This window comes from Hyla sarda, chromosome 2 (assembly GCF_029499605.1).
Source record: "Hyla sarda isolate aHylSar1 chromosome 2, aHylSar1.hap1, whole genome shotgun sequence".
NCBI lineage: Eukaryota > Metazoa > Chordata > Amphibia > Anura > Hylidae > Hyla > Hyla sarda.
In genome coordinates, this window is record NC_079190.1 from 443,041,477 (window position 1) to 443,068,422 (window position 26,946).

Sequence of the window (26,946 nt, forward strand, 5' to 3'; positions counted from 1 at the left end):
AGATTTTTGGGCAAAATGACTGACGTCATTACAAAGTAGAATTGGTGGCGCAAAAAATAAGCCATCATTTGGATTTTTAGGTGCAAAATTGAAAGAGTTATGATTTTTTAAAGGCAAGGAGCAAAAAACGAAAATGCAAAAACGGAAACCCCCCCGGTCCTTAAGGGGTTAAGCATACTAATTTCCTTACAAATTTTTTTTGAAAGAAGTAAAATACAATAACAGCTATATAAATTGTGTATTGTTGTAATTTTATGGACTTACAGAGTATAGATAACGAGTCATTTTGATGTCTTTACAAAGTACAATTGGTGGCACAAAAAGAAGCCCTCATATAGATCTGTAGGTGGAGAAAAACTATTTGAAGGAAAAAACAAAAGTGCAAAAAAAATAAAATAAAGCCTTTTAATTCCCCAATGTGAGAACATAGCCTAAACAGACTTCAAAATGTTTACTCGAAAAAAATAAAATAAAATAAATACAAATAATTAGGCCACAAGTGTGGAGAGCATAACGGGAGTTGTAGTTTTGCAGTTACACAGCCACTTCTCTCCAGCAGATGGCACCAAAGGGCCTTGAGGAAGCACTGAAATAGCTTGCTGATTGGCTCTTGCTGAAGAGCCAATCACTGCGCTCGTTTCTACTTCACCATCCAATCGGATCGTTCTCTTCTAAACGGAAGTAGCGCGACATTTAAATCTCTCTCTAGAGAACGGTGACCGGGTGAGGCGGCGGCGGTGACGATCGGACGGTAATAATAAGGTGACCCGGGACTATAGCGCCCCCTGTTATGTGTCTGTGTTATTTTACCATTATGTGATCCTGTATCGTGTGTATTGATGGGTGTCTACGAGTGCAAATGTAGCAGAGCTCAATTGGTTCTGAACCTGACCGAACTTCCTGTATTCTGTGTTTTTCCATAGGATTTCCTAACCAGTGTGCCTCCATCTGTTGCAAAACTACAACTCCCAGCATGCCCTGACAGCCTAAGGCTGTCAGGGCATGCTGGGAGTTGTAGTTTTGCAACAGCCAGACTGGGCAGCACCAAAGTAAACCTAATAAATTAGAGACAGAGCCCTTTATTGTAAGTCATCCCAAAGGTGCTGGATGGGGATGAGGTCCGGGCTCTGTGTGGTCATGTGATCCCATACCAGAGTCCCCCTCATTGACCTGACTTTGGGCACTGGGGAACAGAACAGGCCGCTGGAGCCCAAAATGATACCACACAGTTGTCCACAATGTTTTCACTAGAACTACACCTCTCCAACGCTTGGCATTGTGCCTACTGATTTGAGACTGGCATGTAGCTGCTCGGCCATAGACACCTATGCCATGAAGTAGTGCTGGGCGGTATACCGGTCATACCGAATACCGACATTTTTGTCCTGCTCGATATGAATTTTTCCCATACCGCAATACCGGTTGGGCCCCTCCCCCTCGGGAATGAATGAATTATCAGCCGCAGCACGCTGTCCCCATATTGGGGAACTAATCATATGTGACCCGGAAGTGCTGTTCTGCCTCCCCCCAATTATCAGCCCAGCGCTGCGCTGCGCTGTCCCCATCGAGGTATTAATCACATATCACCTGCAAGCGCTGCCCTCCTCGTCCTCCTGTTTGTTGCGGGCCGCTGGTGCTGGAACTCTGTACGCTGTATCCCTATGCCCGTGCTGCAAAAGATAAACAAAATAAACTTTAACACACCTTCCCCCCCCCCCCCCGTTGGTCCGGACCTGCTTCCTGGGGATGGGAACGTCGGACAACGGTCAGCCTATCAGCAGCCGCAGCGATGTTCCGCCTCGGCCAGTGATAGGTTGAGCGCACTGTCATGTAAGAAGCCGGCTTCTTACATGACAGTGCGCTCAACCTATCACCGGCTGAGGCGGAACATCGCTGCGGCTGCTGATAGGCTGACCGCTCTCCAACGTTCCCGTCCCAAGGAAGAGCGTGAGGCCGACGTAGGAAGATGAGTTAAAGTTTATTTTGTTTATCTTTTGCAGCCCGGGCATAGGGATACAGCGTACAGTACAGATTTCCAGCGCCGGCGGCCACAACAAACAGGAGGATGAGGAGGGCAGCGCATGCGGGTGACATGTGACTAGTACCCCGATGGGGACAGCGCAGCACTGGGCTGATAATTAATTGGGGGGGGGGGGACAGAACAGCGCTCGCGGGTCACATGATTTGGGGGGGGGGATACCGTTATATACCGTGGAACCGCCATAAGTTACAAAAATACTGTGATACACATATTTGGTCATACTGCCCAGCTCTACCATGAAGCCCCTGGTAGGGCACAGTGTTGGTGCTCATTTTAAACGGAACCTGTCACCAGTTTGACGCTGCCCATATTGCGGGCAGCATAAAATTTGTGCAGGCAGCATGATGTCTGGACACTATGATTTACTCATACGCTTGTGCTATTCAGAGCCTGAGCATATCGCAGTAATCCATAGTGTTCCAGGCTCTCACTTCCTACTTCTATGCTATAGGGCAATTTATTATTTGTGTACATTTTTCCCACCACTAATGGTATGAAGAAGGAATAAGGCTAGGTTCAGACTACGGAATCTCCGGGCAGAAAATTTCCGCCCGGAGTTCCGAGTGCGGTCGGCGCTGACTGAATCAGTCGGTGCTAGGACCGTGTGGACACTGCATTCTCCCATAGACTGCAATGTGTTCCGCGCGGATTTCCGCCTGAAGAAAGAGCAACGCCATTCTTCAGGCGCAAATTTCCAAGCGTATTTTCTGTTCACAAATTCCGCTTCACAAATTCCAAAGTGTGAGTTTGTGAACGGAAAACCATTCCCTACACTATACATTTTAGCAAGCAGAATTTCTGCCTGCAATTTCAAAGCTAGTCTGAACCTAGCCTAAAGGTAGCACTCACCCGAGTTGATTGATTTGATTTTAAACAATGTTCTGCTTTATTCATTTCTTCTGGGGAACTGTGGTGAGAAACAACTTATCCCCCTATCAGGATAGGGGATACGTGTCTGATCGTCCTGCAGGAACGCATGGGAACTGAGTTCCGGCACTTTTTTCACAGCAGGAACACATTCCCATTATCAGGAGTCCTGCAGGACCAGCCCTTGAGTGAGTTCCCAATCTTTTTTTTTTTCCAGGACAAACTGTGCACTCACTACTTTACATTGTAGCAGAGGGTTATTCCTTCAGTGTTGTCACCTGAAAAGATAGAATAAAATATTTCCAAAAATGTAAGGGGTGTACTAAGGCCTCGTTCACATTGCAGTCAGACTCTATTCAGAGTTCTGTCGGCAATCTGGCCAAAAGGACAGGAGTTTAGCGGAGAAAAAATAGTGCAAGCACTATTTTTTTTTTCTCCGCTAAATTCCTGTAAAATTAGTGGATCACAGAAGGATCCCATGCAAGTGAATGGGGTTCGTCGGGACCTGATAGTAGCCGTTTTCATCTCATCTGTTTTAGGTTTAAAAAAAAAAAAAAAAAAAAAAGCTGCAATTGGCAATGTGAACCTACCCCTATGTGTGACACCATGGCCCTGATTTACTATTGTAAACCCGACATGTTTTACCGGATTGTGTGCCAAAAACACAACTAACGCTCCATTTTACTGAGGGAACACAAAAAAGGGGCGTGGCTGGCGGGGTTAGTTGTGGCCTGCGAAAAGGGGGTGTCCCCCAGACATTTTCACAAAAATCCAACATATTATGCAAGATAATGCAAAATAGTATCTCTTAGAAAACCCTCAAACAATTTACATACAACGGAGGTTAAACTAACAGGCCTACAATTCCTGGGGTCACTTTTTGACCCCTTTTTAAATATTGGCACCACATTTGCCATGCGCCAGTCCTGGGGAACAGTCCCTGTTACTATAGAGTCCCTGAATATTAAAAATAGGGGTCTATCTATTACATTACTTAATTCCTTTAGAACACGGGGGTGAATGCCATCTGGACCTCGTGATTTGTCTATTTAGATTTTTTGTAGGCGGCACTGTACTTCTTCCTGGGTTAGGCAGGTGACCTGTACTGGGGAGTTTACCTTATCTCGCTGTATTTCACCTGGCATTTCATTTTCCTCAGTGAACACAGTGGAGAAGAATTTGTTTAATATATTTTCTTTTTCCTGATCCCAGTTTTAAAATTCCTTCCTCATCATTTTTTAAAGGGCCAACACTTTCATTTTTAACCTTTTTATTTATTTTTTATTTTTTTTGCTATTTATATACCGTATTTATCGGGGTATACCACGCACCGACCTATAACACGCACCCTCATTTTACCAAGGATATTTGGGTAAAAAAAAGTTTGTGTGTGCGCGTGTATACCCCGATATACCCCCAGGAAAGGCAGGGGGAGAGAGGCCGTCGCTGCCCGCTTCTCTCCCCCTGCCTTTCCTGGGGTCTAGAGCGCTGCTGCCGGCCCTTCTCTCCCCCTGGCTATCGGCGGCGCTGCCCGTTCTGTCCCCCTGACTATCGGTGTCGGCGCCCCATTGCCGGCACCGATAGCCAGGGGGAGAGAAGGGGCAGCGGCACCCATTGCCGGCGCCCCTGCCCCGTTGCCTCCCCCCATCCCCGGTGGCATAATTACCTGAGTCGGGTCCGCGCTGCTGCAGGCCTCCGGCGTGCGTCCCCGGCGTCGTTGCTATGCACGGCACGGCGCATGACGTCAGTGCGCCGCACCGTGCATAGCAACAACGCAGGGGACGCACGCCGGAGGCCTGCAGCAGCGCGGACCCGACCCAGGTAATTATGCCACCGGGGATGGGGGGAGGCAACGGGGCAGCGGCGCCGGCAATGGGTGCCGCTGCCCCTTCTCTCCCCCTGGCTGTCGGCGCCGCTTCTCTCCCCCTGGCTATCGGTGCCGGTAGTTGGGCGCCGGCACCGATAGTCAGAGGGACAGAACGGGCAGCGGCGCCGATAGCCAGGGGGGAGAGAAGGGCCGGCAGCAGGGCTCTAGACCCCAGGAAAGGCAGGGGGAGAGAAGCGGGCAGCGACGGCCTCTCTCCCCCTGCCTTTCCTGGGAGTGTATCGGCGTATAACACGCACATAGACTTTAGGCTAAAAATTTTAGCCTAAAAAGTGCGTGTTATACGCCAATAAATACAGTAGTTAAAGAACATTTTGGGGTTAGTTTTACTCTCTTGGGCAAGGAGTCTTTCTGTCTCTATTTTTGCGGCTATCTCGAAACTGAGAACCGCTATGAGATCGGATTTTTTACATTTTTCTCTATAGCTTTTTAATGCTTCTTCACTGCTGTCCTGTTTTAATAGTTTAATGCTTTATTTTATTTATTGCCCCCTTAACATTTTTATTCATCTTCATTGGTTTTCTTTTATTTCTGACCCTTTTATTCCCATAAGGTATATGCATCTTACAGTGAAAATTTAAAATATTCTTAAGTCTCCCATTTAGTGTCAGTATTCTTGTTTTTGAGGACATTATCCCATTTCATAGTGTTAAAGGGTAGCTCCCACCATCATGTGTTTTTTTTCTTCTGTCCCTGCCTATTGCTCTTCTATCCCTAACACTCTCCCTGCCTTTATTTATTTTTATTTTTTTACTATTTTAAAAATGGCATTTAGTCTGCCTGGTAGTGTGCTCACTACCAGGCAGACTTCCCCAGCAGGCACCACGTCACTGATGCCTGCTGGGGGCCAACTTCCGCCCTTAGTTCTCCTAACAGGGTGCCTCCAGCTGTTTCACCACTACAACTCCCAGCATGCCCTGACATCTACTGGCTGTCAGGGCATGCTGGGAGTTGTAGTGGGGAAACAACTGGAGGCACACACTTATATATATTTTATTAAAAACATGCTATTTACAGTGCCTGTATCTCTTTCCTTGCAGATGATGCAGGACCCAGAGAGGAGATTATCGGCATGGAAGTGCTCAAAAACTGCCTTAAATGAGGAGGAAGCAATAAGTCTCCTGCAGGAATTTGCTGAGCAGAGACGCAAAGCACGTGAAAAGGACCCAGAAGTAAAACGTGTGAAGAACAAGTACAGTTTAAAAGCCCCGACTTACCCGTCTCCTGGTAATGTCCTCCATACAGGCAAACAACTTCTACGTACACCCGGTCCTGGCATTTTGCCCCTTCTGCCCTCTCAGCAGTTTGAGCCAAGAAGAGCTGAGGAGTCATTCAGTTTATTTGCCATTAAAGCTACAGACAACATGGTGCCGTGTGGCCGTCAGCTGGAACGCACTCCGACACGTGTGAACGCTCTGAGAGAAATTCAGGTTAATACTAAAGAAGGGGAAACTTTCAGAAGCCTAAATAAAAGTGAACAGGATGGGAAGAGCTTAATAATGTGCAAAGCATCGGAAGGGGAAATGACAAGAAGTAAGCGCCATGAGGAAAGCTGTGTGACTACTGAAGTAATGGCCGACCTAGAGAATGGGGTTTTGACTGCCCAGAAGGTAAGTAACTTCTATAAAGTACTATTATTCAACATGAATTATAACCTACCAGTTTTAGTGGGGTCGAAACATATGGGGGTCTCCTGACTTTCTCCAAGTGGCAAAAAGATCAGGCTGTTGGATTTGAAATGTCCATAAAGGGAAAGTCTTATCATATACAATCATCATTGCGACAAAGGGCCATAATTATAATTGCATTGGTTTCCCGATATAATTGCACTTCATTAAAGGGGTACTCCAACCTAAATATACTTATACCCTGGATATCTGGAGATCACAGGGTGGGGGTCAGAATACCACAAAAAAAAAAAAAAAAAAAAAAAAAAAATATATATATATATATATATATATATATATATATATATATATATATATATATATATATATATATATATATATATATTACAGATGAGCGAACTTACAGTAAATTTGATTCGTCACGAACTTCTCGGCTCGGCAGTTGATGACTTTTCCTGCATAAATTAGTTCAGCTTTCCGGTGCTCCGGTGGGCTGGAAAAGGTGGATACAGTCCTAAGAGACTCTTTCCTAGGACTGTATCCACCTTTTCCAGCCCACCGGAGCATCGGAAAGCTGAACTAAGGATCAGCAAGCACATGGCACAAAGCTTTACATGGAGGGGAAATAAAATAAAAAAAAGTTCAAAGAAAACATGACTTGTCCATACAATATTGTGCACAGGTTTATTTAGGGATTTAATGAGGTATTCCCAACTTGCAAATGTAACCCCTATCCACAGGATTGAATATAACAAGCTGATCATGGGGGGGTCTGACTATTTGGACTCCCACCAATCCCCAAATGAAATAGAGAACTAGCATACAAGTGCTAATATGTGATGGATATTTTCTAAATCCTGTTCAGTACAAAATGAGAACGGTCTGAAGCATTATTACCAAATGCCGGAACAGTGGTGGTTGTAGAAGTTCTCCGGAGCTGCCGGGCAGAGACTTATCCAACAATTCATCCTCTATAGTTTATGTAACTGAAAAGGTTAATCCATGTCAGGGATGTACACAGATATATGTATAGTGATCCCTCAACTTACAATGGCCTCAACATACAATAGTTTCAACATACAATGGTCTTTTCTGGACCATTGTAAGTTGAAACCAGACTCGACATACAATGTTATGGACAGTCTAGATCTGTGAAACCTGTCAATGAACCGACCAATCAGAATGGGCATTCACTTGTAAAACCCCTGTATTACTGAAGCGTATGCACTGACTGGTGTCTGGTAGCGCCCCCTACAGTACAGGGTGGTACTACATGTTCTGTACTACTCTTTGGGCCAGGGTTAGCTGCTCCTTTTGACACCAGGTGAGGGTCCATTCCTTTTTTTTAGGACATTGCGTGTTCTGTACAGGACCCTGAAGAAGCTCCTGTCCTCTACATAGATCAGTGCTTCCCAAGCAGGGTGCCCCCAGCTGTTGCAAAACTACAACTCCCAGCATGCCCGGACAGCCTTTGGCTGTCCGGGCATGCTGGGAGTTGTAGTTTTGCAACAGCTGGGGGCACCCTGCTTGGGAAACACTGACATATACAGTGATTACAGCTTCCAGCAGATCTTTCTTACGTTTATATGTAAGGATTTGCTTTATCTATATTAATTATCTACTGATTTTTCTTTAATTCTCACTTTTTCCTATTCTTGGATGACATTTTGGTGGCTTCAGAACAAATTGCCAGGTTTCCATAGAGTTATGGTCTCAACTAGAGATGAGCGAACTTACAGTAAATTCGATTCATCACGAACTTCTCGGCTCGGCAGTTGATGACTTTTCCTGCGTAAATTAGTTCAGCCTTCAGGTGCTCCGGTGGAAAGAGTCTCCTAGGACTGTATCCACCTTTTCCAGCCCACCGGAGCACCGGAAAGCTGAACTAATTTATGCAGGAAAAGTCATCAACTGCTGAGCCGAGAAGTTCGTGACGAATCGAATTTACTGTAAGTTCGCTCCTCTCTAGTCTCAACATACAATGGTCGTCCTGGAACCAATTAATATTGTAACTTGAGGGACCACTGTATTACACAACCTTATACACCAGTAAACAAGACCCGGTGTTTGGGGTCCAAGTTTTAATTCCTAATAATATATTAGGAAGTTAAACGGACCATTTCTTCTCACAAAAAGTAATGTAGGCACGACATCTAGGAAAATACAGAAGCTGTGGTGGTGATGATGTGAGATTATATATTTTTTATATATATATATATATATATATATATATATATATATATAAATTATACTTTTTTTTTTTTTATTTTTATTTTGCAGGAGCTAAATGAAGGTACAGAAGCTTGCAGCCAGCCCCTGATGCAAAATAGGAGGATAAGTGAAATGCCGGTTACAGGTAAGTGTGTGCATCAGGAGATGTGCCCTGTATCCGCTGTCAGTACTCACCCTACACTATCCACAGGAAGCATGCTATGAGATTATACTAAACTATGCTGAACCATGTGGAGAAACTGAGCATCTAAAGGACTAAGACTATATGAGAATCAAGATTCTTTGGTCTGATTAAAACCAGGATTTAATTTTTTTATTTATTTAATTTTTTATTTATTTTTTAAAGCATAATTTCTGGAGGTGACCAGGCCCTGCTCATCACCTGCCAAATACCACCCCTACAGTGAGGCATGGTGGGTGGTGGCAACATCGTGCTGTGGGGTTGTTTTTCAGCGTCTGGGACAGGGAGACTGTACTGTTCCATTCATCTTTCCCTCAACCCTGAGCAGAGATATAGAAAACCTGATCCAGACCTGCTCTGGTTTCTTAAACCTACTGGACTTCTGACCATTACTGCCTGCTCCTGTAAACATTGTCACAGCTTTTAGAGCTGTTACCTCTGTTTGGCATTTTAGAGGTTTGTGGGATTTTGCAGGCTGTATGTTCTGGGACCGCTTGCTAAAGATCGCCCGCTCCTTCAAATTTCATATATGGTACTGCGGGATCCAAATCCCATTGCAGTCCATGACTCTAGACCTCAGACAGGGCTAAAGGTTCACCTCACAACAAGACAATGACTGTAAGTAGCCAAGACTACACAGGAGCGGCTTAGGGACAACTTTGAACCCAGTGGAACATTTCTAGAGAGACCTGAAAAGGACCTCCACCCACGGTCCCCATCCAACCTGACAGAGCTTGAGAGGGTCTGCCAAGAAGTATGGCAGGAAATCTCCAAATCCAGGTGTATAAATCACTGCCCAAGGGGCTTCAGCTAAATACCGAGTAAAGGGTCCGAATACTTATGTCAATGGAATAGTTTAGTTTTACTTTTTAAATAAATTAGCAAACATTTGTAAAACTCTGTTTTGACATTCTCATTCTGGGGTATTGAGTCCTGAATGATGAGGGAAATTATATTAGTATATATATTATGAGGGGAATTATGAGGGAAATTAATATTAATATATATATATATATATATATATATATATATAAAATATAATATTTCCCTCATAATGTTTGCTAATTTTATTAAATAATTATGTTAGCACAGGGTCGCAACATAACAAAATGTGGAAAAAGTGAAAGGGTCTAAACTTTCTGAATGCATTGTGATATTCCAGGCAAAAAAGAAAAATATATATCATTTTTTTTTTATTTTTTTTTATGGAAAACTGTCAGTAAACTCCCCCCGCACTAACCAGAGGTACTGGCTGGTAGTGGGGGGGACGCTGATAAATATGCTGCCTACCATACCTGGATCTGCCTTGCCGTTCACCCATTATCTACATTCTTCTGGATATGCAAATGACGTCAGAGTGCCCAGAAGGAGCCTTGTAACCCCGCCTGTGCCAGTTAGCAGCTCATTTGCATATCCAGAAGAATGAATCTAACGGGCGAATCCAGGCACGGTAGGCAGCATATTGATCAGCATCCCCCACACTACCAGTCAGTACCTCTGGTTAGTGCGGGGGGGACTTTATGGACAGTTTTCCTTTTAAATCAATTTGTGCCAGAAAGTTAAACAGACTTCTATTAGAAAATCTTAATCCTTCCAGTATTTATCAGCTCCAGAGGAAGTTGTGTAGCTCTTTTCAGTCTGACCACAGTTCTCTCTGCTGACACCTCTGTCCATGTCAGGAACTGTCCAGAGCAGGAGGGGTTTGCTATGGGGATTTGCTCCTACTCTGGACAGTTCCTGACATGGACAGAGGTGTCAGCAGAGAGCACTGTGGTCAGACTGGAAAGAACTACACAACTTCCTCTGTAGTACACAACAGCTGATATGTACTGGAAGGACTAAAATTTTAAAATAGAAGTAATTTACAAATCTGTTTAGCTTTCCAGCACCAGTTGATCTAATCTGCAGACACTTTTTAATGCTTGGAGTTTTTTTTTTTTTCTCTCAATTCTTACAATATCCTTTTGTGTACTATAGGATTAAATCAGATGCGTATATCTGGTGTGCTGAAAAAGTTGTCTGGATACGAGTGTCGAAATGAAGACCTAGAGTTTCTCAAGCATGTGGCAAACCAAGAGAAAGCTAAAGTGTTAAAGGTATCGATGCTGAAGCTGGGCCATAGGTTCTTGTTACTGGCAGGCTCTCTGGGTTACAAAACAGCAATGATCCAGCAGGATGGAGATTTAGGCCGTGTTCACACTACAGAATTTCTGACCTGAATTCAGACCGGAAATTCTGCTGAAAGAAGGTTAACATGCAGGTGAATGAAACCCACTCACGCTGAAGATTTTGAATTCCTCAGTGCGAACCCAGCCTTAGGCTGCATTCCCACCTCGTTTTTTACATACGGGTGCCGGATCCGGCTGGGGGAGGGGGAAAACTGGGCACTCCTGTACCCCAGCCGGATCAGCCCGTGACTCCATTTACTTTAATGAGCCGACCGGAGTCAAACGGTGACTCCGGTCGGCTCAGTTTTGACCCGTATCCGGTTTTGGACCGGACCTAAAACCGTGGTATACTACGGTTTTAGGTCCGGTCAAGAAACCGCATACGGGTCAAAACTGAGCCGACCGGAGTCACCGTTTGACTCCGGTCGGCTCATTAAAGTAAATGGAGTCACGGGCTGATCCGGCTGGGGTACGGGAGTGCCCAGTTTTCCCCCTCCCCCAGCCGGATCCGGCACCCGTATGTAAAAAACAAGGTGTGAATGCAGCCTAAGGCTGGGGGTACTTACCTTATATACTCGAGTATAAGCCAAGTTTTTCAGCACGATTTTTCATGCTGAAAACATCCCCCTTGGCTTATACTAGAGTGAACTCTCCGCCTGTCAATCCCTTCATCAGTGGTCTTCAACCTGCGGACCTCCAGAGGTTGCAAAACTAAAACTCCCAGCATGCCCGGACAGCCATGCTGGGTGTTGTAGTTTTGAAACCTCTGGAGGTCCGCAGGTTGAAGACCACTGCAGCCTTCGTCATCATCCAGCCCCCCCCCCCCCCTTTTTTTGTTTTGTACTCACCTCCCCTCAGCGGGAAGTTAGGGTGAGCTGGTCCGGGCCATCTGTGCTGCAGGGACCGTCCGGTGGGGATGGTTAGTCGTTGTGGGCTGTCCATTTTCACCGGGGGGGCCTCTTCTCCGTGTTTCGGCCCCGGACTAGTGACGTTGCCTTGACGACAACGTACAGGGACGTTCATGTGCAACGTCCCTGTTCGTCGTGGTCAAGGCAACGTCACTAGTCCGGGCCCAAAGCGTGGAGAAGAGTCCCCCCCCCCCTTGAGTATATATGGTAAGTGTCATTAATGTGTGTATGAAGTATTTAAAAAACATTGAGAAATCCTGACCTATACGATGTTTGGCTGCAGGTTCTTCTGATTGTAATGGTTTTCAATTTACATTAGCTCAGATTCACATATAGAATATTGGTCAAAATTTTTAGCCAAAATTACACAGAAAAACTACAAAAGAAAGATTTCTGTGTTTAGAAGCCACCCCTGGTTTTGGATAAAAATGCTGAACAAAATAACTGAGTGATCCCAGCCTATAGATGAAGAATTAATACCATTAGGTTGCTTGATTTTTGATGTTGCCAATGGGGGTGGGATTAGACTCCTTGAGATGTCGTAGGTTAGCTTTATGCAATAGGGTGTAATAGTAGTAGGAAAATGAGCGTACACTGCAATACCTTTAGTATTGCAATGGCAAAGTAAAGAGGACTAAAGAAAATTATAAGAAATCCTTTTGGAAAATATAAATTGAATATAATTGGTTCGCTGCATGCAGAAATATTGAAATAAGACTTTATTGGTTCCAAATGGTAAATGCCACAAACCCAAAAAAAAACCTATGCCAGAGTTTTTTTTTTTTTTTTTGGTGGGCACATTCCAGAAAAAACACTAAATATAGAGTGATGGAAAAGTCTCATCTACCCCATAATGGTATTTAAAAAAAAAATAAAAAATACAGATGATTGTGTAAAAGAAAGAAGCTCTTCAGGGGGAAAAGATAAAATAGAGATCACACAATAGGGCAACATAAATCAATTTTTGAAACAAAAAAAAACTGCATAAACTTGGTATACAGTGGTCCCTCAAGTTACAATATTAATTGGTTCCAAGACGACCATTGTATGTTGAGACCATAACTCTATGGAAACCTGGTAATAATTGGTTCTGAAGCCACCAAAATGTCCTCCAAAAATAGGAAAAAGTGAGGATTAACCCCTTACGGACTGAGGGTGTATGGGTACGCCTGTGGGAATTCCGGTCCCCGCCGGTCACGGACTGGACTGGGATACCTACTGAAATCATTCAGCAGGCACCCCGTGCAAAGACCCTCCCCCCATGTTGGCGATCATCGGTCAAATCAGACTGTTGATCTGCGGCGATTACGGGTCTCCGGTGACCCCGAAAATAAGGGGGATGTGGGCTGTCCAAGACACCCACAATCCCCCTGAAGGGATAGGAGTGAGGTGGCAGGGGTGCCACCCCTCCTATCCCTGCTATTGGTCGGTCAGAAGCGACCGACCAATAGCAGGTTGGGGGGGGGGGGGGGTTAAAGTTCGGTTCCCCCGTTCTGCCCACCCACAGTAGTCCGGGCAGAATGGGGGAACTGTCCTGTGACCGGCGCCAGAGGTCACTTACCATCGGCGGCAGCGGTCGGCGATGACATGCGGCTGGCTCCCTGGTGCAGACTTTGGAAGACGGTGAGTTGCCTAGCAACATCTGGAGGGCTACAGTTTGGAGACCACTATACAGTGGTCTCTAAACTGTAGCCCTCCACATTTTGCTAAACTACAACTTCCAGCTTGCCCAGACAGCAATTTGCTGTCTGGGCATGCTGGGATTTGTAGTTTTGCAGCATCTGGAGGGCCACAGTTTGGAGATCACTGTGCAGTGGTTTCTAAACCGTGGCCCTCTAAATCTTGAAAAACTACTACTCCCAGTATGCACGAACAGCAAACGTCTGTCTCTGCATGCTGGGAGTTGTAGTTGCGTACCTCCAGCTGTTGTATAACTACATCTCCCAGTATGCCACTCGGCGATCAGTACATGCTGGGAGCTGTAGTTTTGCAACAGCTGGAGGCACACTGGTTGGAAAATACTTAGTTAGGTAATAGAACCTAACTGAAGTTTTTCCAACCAGTGTGCCTCCAGCTGTTGCAAAAGTACAACTCCCAGCAGTTTTGCAACAGCTGAAGTTTTGCCCCCCCCCCCCCCTCATGTGAATGTACAGGGTACACGGGCGGGTTTACAGTGACTTTCCTACTTCAAGCTTGAGCTGCGGCAGATTTTCCACCTCAGCTCTAGCTCCTAACGGGAAACTAGCCTCAAACCCCTGCCAGTGCGAATGTACCCTAAAAACACTACACTAACACATAATAATAAAGGGTAAAACACTACATATACACTGTACGCCAAACAACCCCCCCCCCCCAATAAAAATGAAAAACGTATTGTATGTTGCAAAACACCACCACTCAGCCTTTCCGGACCGCCACTGACTGTCCAGGCATGCTGGGAGTTTAGCAACAGCTGGAGGCACCCTGTTTGGGAATCACTGGCATAGAATACCCCTATACAATCCCTAATCTAGTCCTCAAATGCGCATGGCGCTCTCTCCCTTCGAAGCCCTGTTGAATTTCAAGGATACAGTTTAGTGCCACATATGGGGTATTTCCGTACTCGGGAGTAATTGAGTTACAAATTTTGGGGGGGCTTTTTCTCCTTTTACCCCCTTATGAAAAGGAGAAGTTGGGGTCTACACCAGCCTATTAGTGTAAAAGTAAAATGTTTACACTACACTAACATGCTGCTGGTGTTGCCCCATACTTTTTTTATTTTCACAAGAGTTAAAAGGGAAAAAAGACCCCCAAAATTTGTAACTCAAATACGGAAATACCCCATATGTGGACGTAAAATGCTCTGCGGGCGCACAACAAGGCTCAGGAGTGAGAGCACACCATGTACATTTGAGGCCTAAATTGGTGATTTGCACAGGGGTGGCTGATTTTACAGCAGTTCTGACATAAACGCAATAAAATAAATACCGACATGTGACCCCATTTTGGAAACTTCACCCTTAACAAAACGTAACAAAGGGTAAAGTGAGCCTTAACACCCCACAGGTGTTTGACGAATTTTCGTTTAAATTTGGATGGGAAAATGAAGAATTTTTAATTTTTTTTTTTTTTACTTAAATGCTGGTGTTAACCTAAATTTTTTATTTTTTACAAGGGAAAATAGGGAAAAAAAAGCCCCCAAAATTTGTAACCCCATTTCTTCTAAGTAAGAACATACCCCATATGTGGATGTAAAGTGCTCTGCGGGTGCACTACAATGCTCAGAAGAGAAGGATCACCATTGGGCTTTTGGAGCCCCCATGGTGCCAGAGCAAATGACCCCCCCCCCCCCATATGTATTTTGGAAACTACACCGCTCACGGAATGTTATAAGGGGTACAGTGAGCATTTACGCACCACAGGTGTCTGACAGATGTAATTTTTCATTTGCACAGCCCACTGTTCCAAAGATCTGTCAAACACCAGTGGGGTGTAAATGCTCACTGCTTCCTTTATTAAATTCTGAGAGGGGTTTAGTTTAAAAATGGGGTCACGAGGGGGTCCACTGTTCTGGCACCACGGGGGGCTTTGTAAATGCTCATGGGCCCCGGCTTCCATTCTAAACAAATTCTCTCTCCAAAAGCCCAGTGGCGCTCCTTCTCTTCTGAGCATTGTAGTGCGGCAGCAGAGCACTTGATGTCCACTCATGGTATTCTCATACTCAGAAGAAATGGGGTTACAAATTTTGGGGGGCATTTTCTCCTATTACCCCTTGTAAAATTTTGGGGGAAAACAGCATTTTAGTGAAGAATTTTTATTTTTTTTCATTTACACATCCAACTTTAATGAAGTCAAACACCAGTGTGGGGTGTTAAGGCTCACTGGACCCCTTTTTTACATTCCTTGGGGGGGTGTAGTTTCCAAAAGAGTATGCCATGTGTGTGTTTTTTTTTTTTTCCCGTTTTTTTTTTTTTTCCGTTTTTTTTTTTTTGCTGTTCTGGCACCATAGGGGCTTCCTAAATGTGACCTGCCCCCCAAAAAACCATTTCAGCAAAATTCACTCTCCAAAATCCCATTGTCGTTCCTTCCCTTCTGAGCCCTCTACTGCGTCCGCCGAACACTTCACATACACATATGAGGTATTTCCTTACTTGAGAGAAATGGGGTTACAAGTTTTGGGGGGATTTCTCTCCTATTACCCCTTGTAAAAATTCAAAAACTGGGTCTACAAGAACATGCGAGTGTAAAAAATGAAGATTTTGAATTTTCTCCTTCACTTTGCTGCTATTCCAGTAAAATGCCTAAAAGAGGGTTTACACAATTTCTGAATGTCATTTTGAATACTTTTTGGGGGTGCAGTTTTTATAATGGGGTCATTTATAGGGTATTTCTAATATGAAGGCCCTTCAAATCCACTTCAAACTGAACTGGTCCCTAAAATTCCGAATTTGAAAATTGCTGCTATACTTTGAAGCCCTCTGATGTCTTCCAAAAGTAAAAACAGGTCAACTTTATGATGCCAACATAAAGTAGACATATTGTATATGTGAATCAATATATCATTTATTTGGGATGTCCATTTTCCTTAAAAGCAGAGCTTCAAAGTTAGAGAAATGCACCAGTTTCAAAATTTTCATGAAAATTTTACCACTTTGTTATAGTAGAATATGTCACGAAAAAACATTCTCTGAATCAGAAAAAAAAACAGTAAAAGCATCTCAGAGTTATTAATGCATAAAGTGACAGTGGTCAGAATTGCAAAAAAAGGGCTCAGTCCTTAAGGGGTTAAAGAAGTAGTAGATAACTAATATAGATAAATCGAGTCCTTATATATAAAAGTAAGAAAGATCAGCTGGGAGCTGTAATCACTGTCTATGTAGAGGACAGGAGCTTCTTCAGAATCCACTACAGTACAGTAAAGTAACATGGAGCTGCCCTCACCTGGTGCTTAAAGGAGCAGATAACCCTGGCACAGGAAGAGTGATAGAGAACATGCAGTACCTTCCTATACTGTAGGGGGCGCTACCAGACACCAGTCAGTGCAGGCACTTCTGCTTGCACTGAAATGAAATGTGAAATGCCCATTCTGATTGGTCAGATCATTTACATTTTTCACAGATCTGGGCTGTCTGTAGCATTGTATGTCTATGCATTTCTGGTGCCTAGACACCCTTAAAGTGGTATTCCAGGTATTTTTTTTATTTGACTATGCTGCAGGGGCTGTAAAGTTAGGGTAGTTCACAATATAGTGTCTCTACCTGTATGTGACGGTTTTCTCACAATTCTTCTGTGATTTTCACCCCAATATTTATTTTTATCAGCATACAAAATTACTGCTGTCTCAGATTTCTCCCAGCTTGCAATGCGGCCGAGACCTGACTCACTAGTCAGCTGATGACAGGGTGCCTGTCTGCTTCAATGGGTGGAGGGATCAATCTGCAACAAATACAACAGCTGTAGGCACCCTGATTGAAAACCATACTGGTTTGAATGGATGCAGCTCATTTATGTTTCAATGAGTGGGGTGGCTGACGTGTAGGAGGGAGGAAGATGGAATTGTGGGATTTGTAGTCAAGAAAAGTCAAACAGGAAATACAAGTTCACAAAAAGCTAGCCACAGTGTTATGGTAATCTCACAACATAACCATTTAGCCCCAAGACAAGCGTAGAGCCTTCCTAAGCATGTCCATTACTGTTTGCCAGGTACGTACTAAAATCGCCTTATGGTGGATAACCCCTTTAATCATGTCCAATTTTACCAGACAGTGAACTAAATAAAAACACAAACCTTAGACGCGGCACATTGAATCTGCTTCAGGGCTGAAGCAAGTGCTGGTCAGGAGGTGGACTCTTCTGTCTGTAGTGATAAGGCATCTGCTGCTGCAGATGCCTGGTCCCGTTCTGGAACCCCAGGTGGTATGGTTGTGTGTGTGTTGGAGTTCAGGGGTGGCGGAGTTTAACACCACCACATTGCGCAGACCTATGGGTACCACCCTTACAATAATTCCCTTTCACTTTTCTTTAGAAAAAATTACTGTGTATAAGAAAAAATCTCACTGCCACAAACCAAGAAAGAGAATTGACCTTGGCCAAAAAAGAAAAGATTGAGGATGACATTGAGAAGATGGTAACGTATTTTATTTTCTATCATTATGTCTTGTGTCACTATTAGGATGTTCATGTTCCTCACAGGCGGGGTTTGTGCCAACAAAATACAATATTGGAGATTTATCAAGGAAAAGTTGCTGAGTTGCCCATAGCAACCAATCAGATCGCTTCTTTCATTTTTCAGAGGCCTTTTCAAAAATGAAAGAAGCGATCTGATTGGTTGTTTTGGGCAACTCAGCAACTTTTCCTCTGGAGGGGTTTTGATACATCTGTTCTGGATTTGTAGAAACTTTCATATGAGAGGACCGTGCAGCTGGGAAGAGCGCTGCTGAGCAGGACGCAGGATCCATCCAAGGCTGGAGATCTGTCACCGGATCATGTACTCATGCAGTTAAACTCCATGACCATTCACACTGTGCATCAGCAGACTAGGCTACAGCTTGCGGCAGCTGAGAAAGAACTGGCCAGAAGACGTCAGGAAGCTGCCGACAGGAGGAGTCTGACTGACAACCAAAAGAGGTAAAGTAGTATCATATTAGCGATGTGATATTCCTTGTGTGGTGGTGTGGAGCGGATCTGTGCAAATAGAAATGCTGTACAGCTATAGTGCAAAAAATTAAAACTTATTTATTTATTTTTTTCTTTGCACTATAGCTGTATAGCATTTCATGTTTTATCTGTATCTCTGTGCTAGCAGTGTGCTGCTGTATTCTTCTGTTGCTGTATATTTAGCCCAGCAGCGTGCACCTGTATGCCAGGTCCATATAGTAGTTTAGTATCAGTAGTGCTGGCTAACTTATCCTTGTTTGTGTTATACATACAGGGGGAGTGGCTGCCTCCATGTTGGCTCCTGCACCCCACCCACCTCTATTAGGTGTGTATAAGGTGCTGGATGTCTCAGACCTTGCAATTCCTGTTAAACTGATTACACAGAGGCATATTCACAGTGTATGGTCCGTCCCAATAAGGCCACCTTACCGTGGTGGGATGGTCCAAGCTATTTGGCTGCCAAATTGTGAGCTAAGTAGCTCACTTTTTCATTTTTTGCACTATAGCTTTATAGCATTTCATGTTTTATCTGTATCTTTGTGCTAGCAGTGTGCTGCTGTATTCTTCTGTTGCTGTAGTCAAGATAGAGATATATCTCTCTATCTCTCTTGACTACTTTTCCACAAGGAGAACCACAGTATCTTCAGAGAGAAGCATAGCATGGGGCAGACCCTGTAATACAATGTTTCTTAACCAGTGTGCCTCCAGCTGTTGCAACACTACAACTCACAGCATGCCCGGACAGCCTTTGGCTGTCCGGGCATGGTGGGAGTTGTAGTTTTGCAAAAGCTGGAGGCACACTGGTTGGGAAACTCTGCTCTAATATATATCTTGACTACCTTTTCCAGATAAGGTTGTCTTTCTTCACTGTGATTTATTATGTAAGTTAAAGGGGTGCACGGGTGGAAAACATATATATATATTTTTTTAAATCAACTGTTGCCATAAAGTTAAACAGATTTGTAAAGGACTTCTAATTAAAAAAAAAATCTTTACCCTTCCAGTACGTTTTAGCAGCTGTATGCTACAGAGGAAATTCTTTTCTTTTTCAATTTCTTTTTTTGTCTTGTCCACAGTTCTCTCTGCTGACACCTCTGTCCGTGGCTTAACTGTCCAGAGCAGCATAGGTTTTTCTCCTCCTCTGGACAGTTCCTGATACGGGCATCAGGTGTCAGCAGAGAGCACCGTGGACAAGACAAAAAAGAAATTCAAAAAGAAAAGAAGAATTTCCTCTAGCATACAGCTGCTAAAACGTACTGGAAGGTTAAAGATTTTTTAATAGAAGTCATTTATAAATCTGTTTAACTTTCTGGCACCAGTTCATTTAAGAAAAAAAAAAAGTTTTCCACCGGAATACCCCTTTAACAATGCCCCACGTGGTAATTTAGTATCCTTGTTTGGTTCTGTGTCCTTTCTGCCAGATCCTTGACTTTGAAGGTGGAGTCCAATATGCAGCATGTCAAGGAGACACAATATAGAATCCAGCAGCTAAAGGTAAGATGTGTTATGGTTCTTCCCATACATTCTTACATGTTTATTCATTACATTTAACCACAAGCCATAAAACTAGTTCTACATATGGAAGTCTGTCTACTGATTATATGAAATTTAAAGGGGTTGTCCCACTTCCTCATTTTGCCCTTTTTTTTTTTTTGTCCACCACCAGGGGTAGAGAAATTAACCATTAAAGGGGTACTCCGCCCCTGGCATCTTATTCCCTATCCAAAGGATAGGGGATAAGATGTTAGATCGCCGTGGTCCCGCTGCTGGGGACCCCAGGGATCACCGCTGCGGCACCCCGCTATCATTACTGCACAGAGCGAGTTCGCTCTGTGCGTAATGACTGGCGATACAGGGGCCGGAGCAGTGTGATGTCATGGCTCCGCCCCTCATGACATTACAGCCCGTCCCCTTAATGCAAGTCTATGGCAGGGGGCGTGACGACCGCCACGCCCCCTCCCATAGACTTGTATTGACGGGGGCGGGCCGTGACGTCACAAGGGGCGGAGCTGTTACGTAACAATGCTCCGGCCCCTGTATTGCCGGTCATTACGTGCAGAGCGATCTCGCTCTGTGCAGTAATGATAGCGGGGTGCTGCAGCAACGATCCCCGGGGTCCCCAGCAGCGGGACCCCGGCGATCTGACATCTTATCCCCTATCCTTTGGATAGGGGATAAGATGTCTAGGGGCGGAGTACCCCTTTGAGTGTTTGGCAGTGGGTAGTGTCAGGAGTGGTATTGGCCAGGGTGCACCATACCTGGGCACAGCCTCTGCACGGGTCCTGGTCAGTACCTCCAGAGGTGGTCTGAAAAGCCAAAAGCAGCCAAAGTGCAGAAGATATGCAGTTTGCATAACTCCTATTCACTTTAATGGGAGTTACGCAAATAAGACAGCTACATTGGCTAAGTAAATGGAGTAGACTGCAGGGCTACACCATTTGCGCAACTCTATTTAAAATCAATGGGATTTACGCGAATTGCATATTTTTGCCGCTTCTGCTGCTTTTGGCTTTTTGTGGCCACCTCCAGCTGGATGTGGCCAGAAATTGCCAAATGAGGAGATGGGACAACTGCGTTTAAAGTTTGGTTTCCAGGACTTTTTCAGTTGATGACAATATCTGATGTGTGGGGGCTTGACAAGACACCCCTGATGATCAGCAGCACCTACATATACAGTGAACAGAGTCAGAAGCAGACGGCTCAATACATTGTGTAGTGGCTGTGCTGGGTTATTCACCATGGGCACTACACAGGGTATGGCGCTGTCTACTTTGGGATCTGTTCTGTATATGCAGGCACCACGGATATGGTGAGCAGGTGTGTTGCGGGATGCTGGCAATGGCATACTGCTGGCCTATTTGAAGCTGGGCCTTGAAAAAAAAAAAAAAGGAAATTCCCATTAACTAATATGTACTAGTAGAGAGAACCTCCTGTAGCGACGTACAGTCATAAAATGTGTGATCCATCGGCAAATACGTCTGTTTAGAGCTGTGTTTCCCAACCAGGGTGCCCCCAGCTGTTTCAAAGTCTGCAACTCCCAGCATGCCCGGACAGCCTTTGGCTGTCCGGGCATGCTGGGAGTTGTAGATTTTGAAACAGCTGGAGGCATCCTGGTTAGGAAACACTGGCTTAGAGAAAGAGCAATCAGTAAGATATATAAGATAACTAGTGGGTGCTGAAAGCTCATATTCCATGGCTCCCATACTCAGAATTTGGGGGCTGTATACCCTGTATAGTTTAGGCACCACGAAACTGGTGACAGCTCCCTTTTTTTTTTTGTTTTTTTTAAAGCATTATAGTCATTTAAAAAAAAAAAAAAATTATTTTTTTGATTGGTTAGGGTCTCAGTCCTGAGAACCCCACAGATCTATAGATATTGCCAGAGACGGCTGTGCTCTTCTCTCCTGGGTAATGGTTTGGCCTTGTTCACACTAGGGAGGAGGAGGGGTGGTGGGGAGGGACTTTTAACTATTGTGTGTTTTATTATTATTATTATTTTTTTTTTTTTCATTTCATAGTCCTCTATCTTCTATGGGTTTTCTGAATGGCTTGCAGATAATGACAGTAATTTACCAGAGCAATTTATCTGTTGCTTTAACAGGAAGAAGTGGTCACATTGACAACCCAGATCAGACAGACAGAAGAAAATAAATCTGAGCTAGAGGTAAATACAATATTAGTATGTCTGTGATACATCTTTGGTCCACGGAGCAACCATGTCCGGGAGATCCGTTGTCCTGCACGTGTAATATAGATATAACAGTGGGCCCTCAATATACAATCGTAATTAATTCCAGACGAACCATCATTTGTTGAAACCATTGTATGTTGAGGGATTCGGGATGCAATCATTATACTCGCGTGTCTTCGCTGCTCCTCCGATGCCGCATCACTGCGTTGCCGCTGCCCTGCGCCGTCGTTCACCGTCATCACTTCGCCGCAGGAGCGGCAGGGACATGTAAGTATAAATCAGCAGGGCACATTAAAGGGGTATTCCAGGCAAAAACTTTTTTATATATATCAACTGGCTCCAGAAAGTTAAACAGATTTGTAAATTACTTCTATTAAAAAATCTTAATCCTTCCAATAGTTATTAGCTTCTGAAGTTTTCTGTCTAACTGCTCAATGATGACTCACGTCCCAGGAGCTGTGCAGCTCCTATGGGGATATTCTCCCATCATGCACAGCTCCCGAGACGTGACATCATCATTGAGCAGTTAGACAGAAAACTTCAGAAGCTAATAACTATTGGAAGGATTAAGATTTTTTAATAGAAGTAATTTACAAATCTGTTTAACTTTCCGGAGCCAGTTGATATATAACATTTTTTTTTTTGCCTGGAATACCCCTTTAACCCCTTAAGGACTCGGGGGTTTTCAGTTTTTGCACTTTCATTTTTTTCCTCCTTACGTTTTAAAAATCATAACCCTTTCAATTTTCCACCTAAAAATCCATATTATGGCTTATTTTTTGCGTCACCAATTCTACTTTGCAGTGACATTAGTCAAATCATTGTGCGACAAAATCGAAGAAAAAACACAATTTTGTAACTTTTGGGGGCTTCCGTTTCTACGCAGTGCATATTTCAGTAAAAATTACACCTTATCATTATTCTGTAGGTCCATACGGTTAAAATGATACCCTACTTATATAGGTTTGATTTTGTCGCACTTCTGGAAAAAATCATAACTACATGCATGAAAATTTATGTTTAAAAATGTCCTCTTCTGACCCCTATAATTTTTTTATTTTTCCACGTACAGGGCGGTATGAGGACTCATTTTTTTGCGCCGTGATCTGAAGTTTTTATCAGTATGATTTTTGTTTTGATTGGACTTTTTGATCACTTTTTATTCATTTTTTAATGGTATAAAAAGTGACCAAAAATGCGCTTTTTTTTACTTTGGAATTTTTTTGCGCGTACGCCATTGACCGTGCAGTTTAATTAATGATATATTTTTATAGTTCGGACATTTACGCACGCGGCGATACCACATATGTTTTTTTTTTTTACACATTTTTTTTTTTTTTTATGGGAAAAGGGGGGTGATTCAAACTTTTATTAGGGAAGGGGTTAAATGACCTTTATTAACACTTTTTTTCTACTTTTTTTTTTTTTGCAGTGTTATAGGTCCCATAGGGACCTATAACACTGCACACACTGATCTCCTATGCTGATCACTGGCGTGTATTAACACGCCTGTGATCGGTGTTATCGACGCTTGACTGCTCCTGCCTGGATCTCAGGCACAGAGCAGTCATTTGCCGATCGGACACCGAGGAGGCAGGTAAGGGCCCTCCCGGTGTCCTGCAAGCTGTTCGGGATGCCGCGATTTCACCGCGGCGGTCCCGAACAGCCCAACTGAGCAGCTGGGTCACTTTCACTTTAGAAGCGGCGGTCAACTTTGACCACCGCTTCTAAAGGGTTAATACCGCACATCGCCGCGATCGGCGATGTGTGGTATTAGCCGCGGGTTCCGGCCGTTGATGAGCGCCGGGACCGATGCGATATGATGCGGGATCGCGGCGCGATCCCGCTTCATATTGCGGGAGACGGTGCAGGACGTAAATATACGTCCTGCGTCATTAAGGGGTTAAATGGCTATCCGCCGGCAGCTGAAGCAGTCAGCACTGTTGAATAGCCTTTTTTGAGATGGCCCCGACATACAGAAGCATCATATGTTGATGCTACCTCTGAGGCCATCGTATGTTGAAATGATCGTATGTCAGGGGAACACTGTATAATGTTAATGAATTACTTTTAGCTCCATCTTGTTCCAGATTCTGCAAAATTGCTATAATTTTGCTTGATCTTTATTCAGAAAAAAAACGGTCATTTGAAATTTGAGAACAACATAAAGTAGAAGGAGAAAAAAAATGAGCTCTGTAATTTATAGGTTTATATAATTTGGAGCAGGATTTCTGAGTAAATCCAGACAGGACTCCTAGAAGAGACAGGGAGAGTCTTTCTTACCCCGTCCACACACAGTGACAGGAGTCCTGCCAGGATTTACTCCGCTTTTACTCAGATCCCTCTCCAAATATCACAAACCTATATATGAGAACTTTCTATCGCTCTATCCTTACCCTCTTATGCCCTTATTTCAGGCTGTATGAAGACTTGCTTTAAATACTCTACTTAGACCCCAGAACAGGATGGTCTTGCCTTAAAGGCTGCAATGGTTATGGTAACTGTTTTTGTTATCCCATTATAGCCCATTCAGGAAAGGCCAATTTATTAATTTTTTTTCCTCCTTTCATTCTAAGAACCATAACTCAATTTTTCATCTACAGGGCCATGAATTTTTTTTTATAACTAATTTTGATATTTAAAAGTTTTGATCTGAGTGCTCAGACCACTTGCTAGATAGAGCCAGGAGAAATGTGTGCTAACTGCGTTCTTTCCGAGATCTAAACCACATGACCAAGACAGTCTCCTAATGCAAGTCTATGGAACTGTCTCAGTCTCCATACACAGAGAGAAGCGCTCAGCGGTCAGCTTGTATCCCTGCTCAGTCTAGCAATCGGTCTGGGTCTGAACACTCAGACCCACACAGATCAAAACTTTTGACATGTCTCTAGGACATGCCAAGTGTGTTGCGTGTTTTAGTTTAAATGGGTACTCCGCCCCTAGCATCTTATCCCCTATTCAAAGGATAGGGGATAAGATGTCAGATCGGTGGGGTCTCACTGCTGGGGACCCCGGGTTCTCCACTGTGGCACTGCCCTATCATTACTGCACAGAGCAAACTCGCTCTGCGCGTAATGATGGGCAATACAGGGACCGAAGCGTTGTTGCGTCACGGCTCCGCCCCCTCATGACGTTACGGCCTGCCCCCTCAATACTAGTCTATGGGAGGGGCGTTAAGGACTCCCATAGACTTGCATTAAGGGGGCAGGCCGTAACGTCATGAGGGGCGGAGCCCTTACGTCACAATGCTCCGGTGTTGTATCACCGGTCATTACGCACAGAGCGAGCGTGCTCTGTGCAGTAATGAAAGCGGGGTCCCCAGCAGTGGGACCCTGGCGATCTGACATCTTATCCCCTATCCTTTGGATAGGGGATAAGATGTCTAGGGGCGGAGTACCCCTTTAAGTAAGAGGGACACTTTTTTTTTTTTTTTTTTTAATAAAGTATAAACAAATAAATAAATACTGGCACAACTAAAAGTAAAATTAAGATATTTATTTATATATAATTTTTAAAAAAATGAATAAATAAATGGATAGATGACTTGCGGAGCAATTCATCTATCCATTTATTTATTCATTTTTTTTATTATATATAAATTAATATATTTTACTTTTAGTTGCTCCAGTATTAATTTTTGTTTATACTTGTATACTTTTCACTGTATGGGGTGTTAGGGACCCATATTAATACCAGGCAGCAACACACACCCCTGTATGCAGCCACGTGCACCCAAGCACCATGCAGGGGATCCTGGCACGGAGCAGACACCGAGGAGGCAGGTAAGGTACCTCCCAGTGTCCTGTAAGCTGTTTGGGATGCCGCGATTTCACCGCAGCGGTCCCAAACAGCCCGACTGAGCAGCCGGGTTAGTGTCACTTTCCCTTCAGACGCGGCGGTCAGCTTTGATTGCCGCGTCTGAAGGGTTAATACAGGGCATCACCGCGATCGGTGATGTCCTGTATTAGCCGCAGGTCCGGCCGTTGACGGCCGCAGGGACCGCCGCGATAGTCGCCGTATTAGATGCACCAACTTTTCTCCCCCAGTTTTGGGGAAGAAAAAGTGCGTCTTATACGGCGAAAAATACGGTAAATCTTCAGTTGATATATCCACTCGTCATATTTCCTATAAAAAAAATTGTCAATATCACTAAACTAAATGTCTGTTAACCCTGTATTCGTTTAATTCCAGGCAAGAACACAAAAAATGAGACGGCAAATAAGTTACTGTCAGAAACATTTGAAGCAGAACAATGAGATGTCTGAGGAGGAAAGAGAGAAGATGAAGCGCAGATTACAAAGGATCCTCCGTAGGAAAGACAACTATCTAGAGCGAGAGAGGATCCTTCAGAGGCTGAAAGAAGAGCTCAAGTGACTCCGGAATAGAGCGGCGTAGCCTTATACAAGGAGGTGCCCTAATAATATTGTGCGGACTGTAAAGGACGGTAGAACTGTATATAAGATTACAGTATTCATCAGAAGTGTGGCCAGATCCCAGGAACCAGCATTACCATGTTCTCCTACAGTTCATACATTTAGTGACCGCCTCTTGTCTGGCTCCTGGATTCTCCATTTTGTCCACACGTCTATAACTTCCTGCTGTGCACGGATGTTTAACCACTCTCTACATTACTGATGTCATTAGGTTTTAAATAAATCTGAAGCTTCTGTTTAAAATCCTAAAATCTTACAGTTCACTCTGGCCACGGA

The 26,946-nt window shown here is 44.0% G+C and overlaps 1 protein-coding gene across 2 annotated transcripts; it reads left to right on the forward strand.

Annotated features, from left to right (window-relative positions):
- Window positions 1-657: 657 nt before the first annotated feature.
- LOC130358050 (uveal autoantigen with coiled-coil domains and ankyrin repeats protein-like) lies at window positions 658-26,946 on the forward strand. 2 transcript variants are annotated; one of them, XM_056560851.1, is made up of 9 exons: window positions 658-751; window positions 5,834-6,403; window positions 8,702-8,777; window positions 10,812-10,930; window positions 17,915-18,016; window positions 18,284-18,516; window positions 19,968-20,040; window positions 22,148-22,210; window positions 26,429-26,946. In XM_056560851.1, exons 2-9 carry the CDS (start codon window positions 5,834-5,836, stop codon window positions 26,609-26,611), a joined length of 1,419 nt encoding a protein of 472 aa, XP_056416826.1. In that variant the 5' UTR covers window positions 658-751; the 3' UTR covers window positions 26,612-26,946. The 2 variants fall into 2 exon arrangements, with proteins under 2 accessions (XP_056416826.1, XP_056416825.1); XM_056560850.1 differs by having other exon boundaries at window positions 675-762.

What these genes read in the sequence shown, in the direction of transcription:
- LOC130358050 (XM_056560851.1), top strand. Translation starts at nt 5,834, where the DNA reads ATGATGCAGGACCCAGAGAGGAGATTATCGGCATGGAAGTGCTCAAAA. An exon ending in AAGTGAAATGCCGGTTACAG is followed by an intron (nt 8,778 to 10,811) that starts GTAAGTGTGTGC and finishes TGTGTACTATAG; the next exon opens with GATTAAATCAGATGCGTATA. An exon ending in ATAGAATCCAGCAGCTAAAG is followed by an intron (nt 20,041 to 22,147) that starts GTAAGATGTGTT and finishes TTGCTTTAACAG; the next exon opens with GAAGAAGTGGTCACATTGAC.